A 12017-nucleotide genomic window follows, 5' to 3' on the forward strand; every position below is an offset into this window, starting at 1 on the left:
TACATCTCTTTAAAAATATATAAAATAATTTTCTACATTCCCTCTTGTGATATTAGACTTAATCAGCAAATGATTGGACATTTGAAAATGAGCAGTTTGTACAAGAAATTTTATTGGAAGAATTATTCAATAAATATTTAAGTTGCAGAAGTCACTAGTAATCAATAATTATGTTAACTAGAGTAATTTAAGGACATCTGTTACAATATGACAGAATTACAATATACTGAGATTGGGAGTGGGAATAATTGTAACTTCTCAACGTAGCGCAACGTATGACGTACTATGGCGACGTGTAGCATGCATTGTTTTCAAGTTTCTTTGTGAAAATAATCGGGTCTGAACCCGCAAGTAATATAATTTTGATTAGTATTTGGTGCTTTTAAGAAACAGTTCAAGGAATTCAATTCGAAAATCATGAATTATAATCATTCAAGTCCGCGGCGAGGTAAGTTTGTTGATCTGTGAATATATGTCATTTTATCTATTGAATCCATTACTATTCGTGGCTTAGATTTGATAGTGTAATGAGTTTATTTTAATAAAAATAATGTATTTATTTATTAATATATTTTACATTTATTAAAGAATATGGGTACAATATAATATAATATTACGAAACGTTATATAGAGGTTAGGATTTCTAAGCCTCTCTTATTTAATAAAGTTTTAATCTTTATATTGAGATAGTTATATTTTATTATAATAATATTTTGTGTAATGTTATTTAAATGAGAAATTTTTAATAGGGAAGCCAAAAAGATTACTTGATCCATCTGCTGGTATTTCTGCATCAGCATCGATGCCTCAGAGTCCATACATGTATAATCAGCAGGTAAAGATTAATAAATGTACTTATTATAAGTTATTGTAGAATATGAGAACTTTATTCTTGTTTGGTCTAACAGATTCCTATGGATAATGGTGTAGTACCAGAGTATGGTTACAATATGCCAGAACAACAGCCCCCACCATATGGATTTAATATGACGCCGATGCAACATTATGTACCTCCTGAAAATCGTGGTGATGAATATGCAACCTCACAATTTGCGACGCAATTATTGACACAGCCAGTAGTTACAAACATGGCTGTACAATATGGAAATGTTTTGGTTGGATCTGGAAAACAGCAATTTGAAAAATATGTGCCAGTTTCAGCTTTAAAATATTATTTTGCTGTTGACACAAATTATGTTGCTTCGAAGCTAGCTTTGTTATTTTTTCCATTTACTCATAAAGTTAGTATTCTTGAATCTAGTAATTAGAGCTTAATTATCTTCAAATAAACGAAAGTAAATGGTTAATATTTTCAACAGGACTGGTCTGTGAAGTACGAACAAGATGCTCCATTACAACCACGTTATGAAACAAATGCACCAGACATGTATATTCCAACAATGGCGTTTTTAACATACATAGTTTCAGCTGTATTAGTTTCAGGAACTCAGGAACGTTTCACCCCAGAACAGTTAAGTATTTTGGCTAGTACTGCTCTTGCTTGGGGAGTCATAGAACTAGTTGTGCATATTGTAAGCCTCTATGTGATGAATCTTGAGACAAGTCTTTCAACATTAGATTTGTTAGCTTACTGCGGTTATAAATATGTCGGTATGAATACAGCTCTTTTGGTCTCCTTATTATTTCGAAAATTTGGTTATTACATAGTTTTATTGTACTTCAGTGCGTCTTTAGGGTTTTTCCTTATACGGTCACTAAAGCTAAGAGTCATTCCACAAAACAGCCCATACACAGCTTCTGGAAATAAGAGGAGACTCTATTTTATACTATTTGTAGCAGGTATTCAACCTGTGCTAATGTGGTGGTTATCTTATCATTTGGTTTAATCAGTAATAATATGGAAAGAAATTGAAATACGTTTAAATAAAAACGAAATGTGTATATTTATTTGATTATTCACATCATATGTGCATTTTTATAATAAAAATTTCTTCCAAAAATTACTTATTATTTATTAAATGTACCTGCTATTTATTATATCCTTTGTTAAATACTTTTTGTATAAATGAAGTTATAAATAAAAAAATTATGATAATCGGCAATTATTTCAAAATTTCTTACTATTTTTTATAACATAATATTCATAATATTCATATAATATTTATTAATTAAACATCATGAATTTCGAAATGTATCTGAGAAATATTACCGACCGTACGATTGCTTCGCGAGCGTGTCCATACCATAGCAGGTATGTACATGCATACACACATTGATATAATTTGCGTTGTTACTTCGGTTATTCTCCGGAAGGTGTCTTCGTACTTTTCCGTAATTCTTCGTCGATTCACGAAACGGTCGTATATATGGCGCCACAAGCGTGATTAGTCAGTCAGTCAGCCGCGAGCCGCGGTGAACTGAAGGCGTAGTGAGTGTTTCTGTGGGCCGACGGGCCAAAAATGGCGGAGCGTACGAAGACGACAGCCCCGGCCACCCGGCCCGTTCCCATGAAGCTGTTTGCCTCCTGGGAAGTAGATTGTACTGCACCGAACTGTATACCCAGGTAATCGATAATCAATCGTAGATTCTTATACAGCTTCTGTGTTACACGCGATATTCGCATTGTTACTCCGTTGTCACTGGTGGACGCCAGACACTCGACGGACATTCACGGTATTCACACGCCCTTTTTTCCATGATCATTCGCATTTTTCTGTTCGCACCCCTGCCTCAAGGGCACCAGTGTTCGCGTACTGTTTTGACCTTCCATCGGATTAACGTGTTTCTTTTATAACATACGCCAGATAGGTTATTCGGGATGCGTGTCAGGTTGGGACTGCGTGGCGCGCTCTGCCTATTGTAGGATGCTAGCTGTCAATCGGACGTGACAGATGACCAAACGTGTGCATCATAATCTCGATCCCGATATTCACAGTGGTTTTATCTCGCCGATAGTCGATCGATATCGTTCCAATACCGGCGATTTTCCTTTCTTTTTTCTTTCTCCATTTGTTTATATTCGACGGTTTATACTCGACGAGTAAATGCAAGAGATTCGATGCAGAGAGAAAGAGAGAGCGGGAGAGTGAGAGAGAAAGAGAGAAAGAGAGAGAGAGGAACGAAAGGAAAGTTCAAAGTTTTGTGTACGAGTCTACCGACATTGGCTACCGGGAAAGAATTGTTGCTATGTTGTAGGTCGAATGGTAGATGCTTAGTCGCGTGCGAATAAACAAGTCAAACAAACAGTTGTGTGTTGATTGTGCGTGTACGCTCATTAGGTTAGAATATGTTCCGCCAAAGTTCACGCTTTCGTGCAATGGGATATCGTGTTCGAATGTCATGGTTGTCCGTTTTCACGGGCGCGTTAATTCGATCTTAGCCTCCGTTTCGTGATATAATGTCCCATTGAATCATTTTCTTTCTTCGTTACGCGTTTTTATGCACCGATGAATATCCGAAAGTAAACAGAAGCCTTCATGCAGGATATAATATACGAGTAATCCGTAAGTACGTTAATCACGAATTATTTCTGTTACGCATTTTTATGAATAGTTCACCATGTTTCTCTCTGTTTGAAACGAAATAGACAGGGGCCATGATTCGAACTGAATAACCGTTTATTATTAATACACATTATTACATTTTGTTCGAATTTAAGGAATTTAATCCTTAATTGTTAGATAATTGAAGTTTGGGTTAGATTTACGTTTGATATTTAATTTTTACCTGTATTCTCTCAATTTTACTATATATATATATATATATATAAAATACGGTAGAATCACGAAATAAAGAAAATGTGATATGCGTATATATACGTATATGCATATCACTTAGTTCTTTATTTCGTATTCTTCTGTAAGAGAAACAGAGAGAATTCGCTAAAAATAGGACTGGTAATGTTAAGTACATTTAACATTAACATTATAATGTTAATAACTTGTTAAAATACGATATAGGATATATATTATACATCGAGTGTTAGAGCATTAAATTAATCGCCTACTCATGTATCAAAGATTAATATACAAGTATTCATTTAGTATTCGATTACTCGCATGTATTTACGTATTAAAAAATTAATAGATATATCTGCAAATTTATACGTTAGCAGATACATATTTAGCATTGGAATTATCATCTTTTATAGCGTAAAATTTGTATCAAAGAAATCGAGAAGTCTACGTACCACTATCTATACACTTTCGAAAAAAATGATTAAAATCCCATCATCAAAAAATATATAAAAATTTGTACATACTATGAATAATTATCTATATGATGATAATAAATTTATAAAATTCCTGCGAAGAATCGACAACTGATTATTCTGTTGTATTAAAGGTTAAATTAAACCTTCCGGTCGTTTACAAACATATTTTTTTTTTTTTTTTCGTTTCTTTTGTTTCTGGACAAAATTCTTCTCGAAGGTTATGCGATATGTTCAAGGTGGTTTTTGTTTTGCGCGATATTTTGGACGTCGGTTGTAATCGATCGAAGATATCCAATATCCAATAACTTAGTAATTTTACTACGTGACATCCGGCTGTTCCGGATCTTATTGCCAGTCCTTTCCGATAAAGGTGTTCTTATTGCGTATGAATCGCTTTGTCGTGCCCGTAACGCAATTCGCTAAAACGTAATTTATATCCGCGTAGTTGCGTCGAGTTTTTTTTTTCGCATAAATCGACGCGACGATAATAATAATAATAATAAATGCTCTCGTACGGTCTTGAAATTTATTAAAAATAAAATCCATAATCTTCCATCATAAACGATACATAATCCCGAGAAAGGTCATAAGTTCTTCCACAAATTAGGATACGGTATAATTAAAATTTGCGTAATCTTCCTATTACTACGTTGTTTATCGTTACTTACGTTTCAATATATCATCATTGTTATTACATCGTTTATTTCATTATCGTTAATCACATTATTTATTTCATTGTATTACGTCTTTCTACGTTAGTAAATCAAATCGTTCCTTGCCATATTATGCAATGTACACATAAGAAATAATTCGAATTAATCAATATTCTATCATTATATAACGTTGAACCGTAATTCGCTGCCGTGCTTGGCTATACTTAATGTGCCGCTTGGTACATTTAGTTTACACATGATAACGCAAACAAGAAACTTTCAAGATATCGATTAACATGTTCGATGTAGACGATTCTCCAATTACCGCGAATAACGGGTTTTAAGCTACGTACAGACCTTCGTCGTTCTAATTAATACCAGTTGCGAATTACTCGAGGTCATAGACTACAATTAGTATCCTCGGTCGAATAAATTGCCGATACACCGAGTTTCCTCAACGTTTTGCAACTTGTATAAAGTATTGCCCGCCCCGTCTCTATGATAAATCGGATATTCGTAATGAACGTGGTCCACCTGTTGGTTTCCAAGAGACGCGGGTGCTCGCCATTTGAACGAGCTAAATGAAACGATGAAACATACATTTGCCCTGGGAAACGTCTTGCGCACCGTTGTCATTTCCAAGCGCAAATGCGGACAAAAGAGTTGAGCATTGGTCAATAATTTTTAATTAACAAACGACACAGGTTAAATATCTTTTGGGGATTGTTTCGAAATTTTCAGAACATCATTCGCGTCATGTTAAAATATTACTCGTCCTGATGATCACGCACGGGTATTTGGACGCTGAAATAATAGCAAATGCGTGAAGTTCATCCCAGAGCTCTTTGTATCTTTCTATTCCTTCGGTTTATTTCGAAATGTTCGAAACGTCTGAAAGTTTACCAATGTATTTTGGTTTCCGCTGAAATTGCAATTTAAAACGGCAGATTGCAACTACTTTCTACCCACGATGAGTATACTCGTCGTGAAGAAATCATGATATCTCTTGTTACAAAGAGTATACTCTTTGTAGCATTTGACATAATAATTTCTATACGACGAATAAACTCGTCATAGCACTTAATATTGTCTTTTCCTTACGACGATTATACTCGCCGTACCATGAAATAATATTGCCATTTCTTCACGACGAGTATACTCGTCGTGAAGAAATCATGATATCTCTTGTTACAAAGAGTATACTCTTTGTAGCATCTGACATAATAATTTCTATACGACGAATAAACTCGTCATAGCACTTAATATTGTCTTTTCCTTACGACGATTATACTCGCCGTACCATGAAATAATATTGCCATTTCTTCACGACGAGTATACTCGTCGTGAAGAAATCATGATATCTCTTGTTACAAAGAGTATACTCTTTGTAGCATCTGACATAATAATTTCTATACGACGAATAAACTCGTCATAGCACTTAATATTGTCTTTTCCTTACGACGATTATATTCGCCGTACCATGAAATAATATTGCCATTTCTTCACTACGAGTATACTCGTCGCAACACGAAATAATATTTCCATTTCTTCACGACGAGTATACTCGTCGCAGCACGAAATAATATTGCCATTTCTTCACGACGAGTATACTCGTCGGGAACAGTTAGCCTGTTGATCTAGCTTGCCGCTGTGATCTTATCTCGGTCGATCGTATATGGTTAGTCGACATTAATAAAAGTAATGGTTGATATTAATTGGTGTGAATAAGAAAACGCTAATTGTAATTGGGTAGAAGCTGCGTGTTACGAGCGCTCAAGTTAAAGTAATTTGTCTGATAAGAACAACAGTTGACATTAATTAGCGTAAATAAAGAAGCTAATCGAAGGTGGATTAAAATCGCCCCTACGAAAACGTCTGAGTCCAGTGGGTTCAGGTGTGTCTATCCAACATTGAGATCTTGGAACGATTGCGATATGTGTTGTGTGTAAAGATTATATAGAGGTTCATAGCGCCAGATATTTATCATTGATAAACATGGAATTCGATCGACGCAGCTACCTTCCTCGTTTCGCTTTCAATTTGCCAGAACATTGGTGCCACTTGTGGCAAGCAGCAGAGAAACATTCTCCCATCGTATCGTTGAAAATACAAGAATACGAATATTTTCATTGGGTTGCATGGAGTGTTCAAATGTAACTGTCTTCCATAAAAATACCTCAACTGGCCACGGTTATCTTCGATAGACCTATATCTTCGAATACCATAGGTTGCTGTCGTTTGCAATTACGCGAGGTGTATGGAAATCCTCTTATTCAATCGCCAAGTACCTAGCTTCGAGTACGTAACTTTAAGTACCCTAGAATCAGTCAGCGAAAGTATATCAAGAAATACGAAAGTCAGGAAAAATATATCTATCGTGTGTTCCTTTGCTACGTACCGTATTATATATACTTCAGTCTGGCAAACATCGTAATCCAGAAACTCATATTATCCTGGTAAGTTCGAGGAAGAGAGACCTTCGTCAAGGTTAGAGTAGTCTGAGACGTTGAGTTCTCGTTTCGTTCGATTACCCAACGTCGCCTTAGGATCGTTGCACTGTGAAACGCGTCGAATAGTGCAGCTGGTATTTTGCATGAAAAATTTGCAGAATCGCGCGTCTAACGTCCCGCTGAACTGTGCAAACGACCAAAGTGATCGAGATCGATCCTACCACGCTTTTTACTTTGAATTATTCACGGATCGCAGCTTTCACGCGCTGCTCGCCGGCGACAGGTTCTTTGCAAAATATTTACAATTCTAATGGAAATCTGAAAAGGCTCACGAGCAGTATGGTCTTTTGTAGTTGACCGTCGTCGTTAGAATCGGCCGTTTCATCTGAATTCTAATTAGTCCTAGATTGTTGCTAGTCCTCTGGCACGAGAATTGTCTACGAGGGATAGTCAACTGCGTTTCGTGTGTTCCACGTATTACACTACATAGCTATTACGATTTAGTTATCGTTACAACTGTACAAACAGGAGAATAACGTTAGATATAAATAGTAAAAAATCGTAAAGTACGTGCGGAATATATTTTTCAGTCCGACAGGACGATAAGTGATATCTGAATCAACCTTTTATTTTTTATCATTCGACTCTACCGGAGTCGGATTTCTGTTATTTTGTACGTGTACGCTCTCGTCTGTAAGTAGCCGGACATTTATTACTGATTTTATACGAATATCTTGCTTCAGTTTCTTTTATGGATTTATTATGTTGTCCTATGATTTCGATGCCACTTTTGCACAATATTAATTAAGCAATCTTCATTTATTTATTTATCTACTTAGTTAGGCGAAGAAAAAGTAACCCAGTATTATTTATTATTTGTTATTTATTAAATATACAGAGAAATTAAATTTATAAAATGACATGCTAACGTGCAGTAAATTACAAAGTAATATGAACTAGATAAAGTACAACAAATTCTAAATTAAATGACTGGACTGAGAAAAAATATTAATTGAAGAATAGACACCATTGATGTTTAATACCACGGGGTTGAAATCCATATATGTATATATAATAGCAATTCATTTATTTATTTATCAACTTAGTTAGGGGAAGAAAAAGTAACCCAGTATTATTTATTATTTGTTATTTATTAAATATACGTAGAAATTAAATTTATAAAATTACATGCTAACGTGCAGTAAATTAAAAAGTAATATGACCTAGATAAAGTACAACAAATTCTAAATTAAATGACTGGACTGAGAAAAAATATTAATTGAAGAATAGATACCATTGAAGTTTAATACCACGGGGTTGAAATCCATATATGCATATATAATAGCATTAATAATGTATTTATTATAATATTTATTAACAAATAATATAAAGGTATGAAGACATATATAATGTATATAATAGTACATATATTTATTATGATAAATATTCTAATACTATTATACATAGACATATACTATTAAATATATTAAACATATTTAAAACGCATATAGCATACATAAAACGTATTAAAAATATGAATTATATATTAATACTATTATATGTGTCTATATATATTAATAATATATTTATTACATACTATTATATATGTCTGTATATGTCTATATATAATAGTATTAATGATTTATTTATTATAGTATATATATGTACTATTATATATAGACATATATAATAGTATATAATAAATATATTATTAATACTATTACAATATTTAATTGCTATTATAAAATCTAGTACTAAATATATTGTTAATATATATACATATATAATGGTATTAATATATGTTTAATATTATTAATATGTTTAATATGTTTAATAGTATATGTCTATATATAACAGTATTAATAATATGTTTATTATAATATGTATTAACAAATAATATAAAGATACGTAAACGAAGTGATACGAAAGTTTATCAAGACGATAAGATCATCAAAAAAATGTTGTCTCCCGTCTGTTCTTTATCTATTAATCTATTTAATGTGTCTATTTCTCGTAGAGTATTCCTTGAATATATTTCTATACCTTTTACCTTTCGTTAAATTACCAATTTAATTTCAGATTAATATTCACAAGGACAGAGCAATGAAAACGTCCAAATGATTTTAGCCGATATTTTCGTTTACTCGTCCTTGTAATAACTTTATCAATACAGCAGAATCTCGATTATCCGAGATTACGTAATCCGGATGATACGGAAAGGTCTATCAGTGTTGGTAAATCGTGCAATAAAATCATAGAAAACGTTTGATAGCGTAACATTGTGAGTGCCTTTAGGTTTAATTAATCGTCTAATCGATTGAAAGTTTAATTAACTGCTTTCACGTATATCTGACTATTCACGCTATTTTGTCTGTGTCCACTACTATCTTTTATTCGTTGCTATTTTATATTTTATTTTAAAGAATCTAAAATCGAGTAGAGTTGAAAGCTTCTCGTATAATACAAAGCAATTGGCTGTATCGTTTGCGAGTAAATATTGCTGATATTGTCCAAGGGCGACACGAAGATCGCGAGACAACAAGATCATAAAATCACAAAGGAAACTAAATTCGTCAGATGTTTATGCGAAGTGTGTAAACACGTCAGCGCTTGGGTGTATACGTGTGTCTGAGAAGCGAAACGCAAATGAAACAAGCTTTTCAGTAAAAGTGGAGAACTGTTTACAAGTTTACAAAATAATTATTTGCTAAGCACATAATCTTTCGATAAACAGATTGTCCGATGGAACGTTATTTTTCTAATTCTCCGTTTTCAACGTTTCTTAACGCACCTGACAAACATATATTTTTTCAGCAATTAAAAAAAAAACACCAAAGAGAATATAACGTTTAACAATTACAGTATTTTATTAGAAACCAATGAACACATTTAAAAATATTCTTGTGTTTCAACGCAATATCCTTGAAAACGGTTCCTTCGATAGAGAAGTATCGAGCAATATTTACAAATATACTGTATCATGCTCCTCCCTTTTTTTTCAGTACCCATACAGTATTTTTGTTGCCTGGAATTCCTTTCTTAGTGACAACCATTTGTTCTAAAATATTCGCAAACAGTCTTCTGGTAAAAGATCGCAAAATACCCCATGATACTTATCCCAGAAGTTCGAGCGAACGCGCGTCCAGCAAACTTTTCAATATGAACTTTTATGTCGGTAGAATTGCTTAAAAATTGCAACTTTCTGCTTTTGGCAGCTCAGGTTTCTTTATGCTCGTCAGAGCGTACGGTCGTTAAGGCGTTAAGGGAGAGATAACCGCGGTCACCATGGTAGTTGAGTCATTGAACCATCGAGTCGCAGCATGGCTAGAGGAGATCTTTTCTTTAGAAGTTGACGCTCTGGCTCGTCTCGGTTTGTCAAAGAACGGGTCACTGGTTCACATCGTACGACGATTATTTCGTCTAGCGAAATATCTACGTGCACGATATGCGAATAAATCTTTTACTAGCATCAACAAACAGGTAGAAAATCATTATTACGCGATCGGAATAAATGACGAGGAGCATGGTAAGAGGGTTAAGATACCACTTCACCCTTGGTTCGCAGCGTTCCTTCATTTACATGACAAAGTGGTCGCGTTTTCTCATCGCCTGGGAACTTTTTCCACCTCTTTTGCGGTTCTCGCTGCACGGCAGACCGGCACACGCTGGTCGATTCCGAGCACGCAGCAATCGTATTGAATACATCGCGACCTCGCCTCCGTTACGTTTACCCAGACCGGACGAGTGTACTAATCGCAAATCGCCACTCGACGATGGGGGATACGCATGGAGGATGCCACAGGCCAATGCGAAATATCCGCAACGACAGCGAACATTTCGCGAGCGTAGTGTGTGTAGTCGTGGGTACACGGCCGGTTCACAAGCCGATCGGTGCAGCTACGTTATCGTTGAAACCGAGGTAAATAAGGCTTCTTCGAAATGGTTGTAAAAAACTGACGATGCTAGCGGCGAGGATGAAAAAACAAGGAAAGAAATGATTTTATCGTAAAAGATTTATTGCACAGGAAAAAGATTGTATCGTAAGATGATGTACAAATGGACTTAACTGCAGTGTAGTCGACGTACTGCGTGAATTTAAGTGAACTTGATTGATGTAGCTTAGGGACTTAATTGATTTTTCAACTGAGAAGTCTAACGATAGATTAGTTTCCGAACGACTTGGCCAATTTTTGGGGGACGTTCGCTTGCGCTAATTGCCTTCTCAACCCTCCGTGTTCAAACACACGCCGCAGAAAACTTTTAAGTCCGTAGTTGTATGAGTCATATTTCGAAATTTCATCGGCTCTGTAACGAGACACGACTGTCGTGGCTATGTCTGAAAGCAATCTAGAAATGTCTGTGGGCATGTGTTTGTGTATTCTAGATATATGGAAGTTGACAAGATATTTATCTTAACACACACACAAGTTTCTAGTTTATATATATATATACACACACACGTTTCTATGTCATCTACATATATATATGGAAGTTGACAAGATATTTATTTTAACACACACACACGTTTCTATGTCATCTACATATATATATGGAAGTTGACAAGATATTTATCTTAACACACACACACACACACACACACACACACACACACACACACACACACACACACACACACACACAGATTTGTAGATTATATATATATATATACAGATTTCTAAATTATATATATATACACATATTTCTAGATTATATGTATGCACACACATTTCTATATCATTT

The 12017-nt window shown here is 34.6% G+C and overlaps 2 protein-coding genes across 6 annotated transcripts in view; both read left to right on the top strand.

Moving 5' to 3' along the window:
* Positions 1-239: 239 nt before the first annotated feature.
* Positions 240-1961, top strand: LOC100651227 (protein YIF1B-A). The gene is made up of 4 exons (XM_012318180.3): positions 240-448; positions 750-835; positions 909-1241; positions 1320-1961. Exons 1-4 carry the CDS (start codon positions 418-420, stop codon positions 1845-1847), a joined length of 978 nt encoding a protein of 325 aa, XP_012173570.1. The 5' UTR covers positions 240-417; the 3' UTR covers positions 1848-1961.
* Positions 1962-2364: 403 nt separating this feature from the next.
* LOC100651026 (phosphofurin acidic cluster sorting protein 2) overlaps positions 2365-12017 on the top strand; it is a 167593-nt gene continuing 157940 nt past the window's right edge. For all 5 annotated transcript variants that reach the window (XM_020867398.2, XM_020867399.2, XM_020867401.2 and 2 more), the window contains exon 1: positions 2365-2524. In XM_020867398.2, the coding sequence (XP_020723057.1) occupies positions 2421-2524 (104 nt within the window). In that variant the 5' untranslated portion in view covers positions 2365-2420. The remainder of the gene's footprint in view (positions 2525-12017) is intronic.

The sequence above is a fragment of the Bombus terrestris genome, chromosome 17 (genome assembly GCF_910591885.1).
Source record: "Bombus terrestris chromosome 17, iyBomTerr1.2, whole genome shotgun sequence".
In the NCBI taxonomy this organism is placed as follows: Eukaryota; Metazoa; Arthropoda; class Insecta; order Hymenoptera; family Apidae; genus Bombus; species Bombus terrestris.

Coding starts and splice junctions, on each gene's coding strand:
- LOC100651227 (XM_012318180.3), top strand. CDS start 418: ATGAATTATAATCATTCAAGTCCGCGGCGAG. Junction 449..749: donor TCATTCAAGTCCGCGGCGAG/GTAAGTTTGTTG, acceptor AATTTTTAATAG/GGAAGCCAAAAAGATTACTT. Junction 836..908: donor CATACATGTATAATCAGCAG/GTAAAGATTAAT, acceptor TTGGTCTAACAG/ATTCCTATGGATAATGGTGT.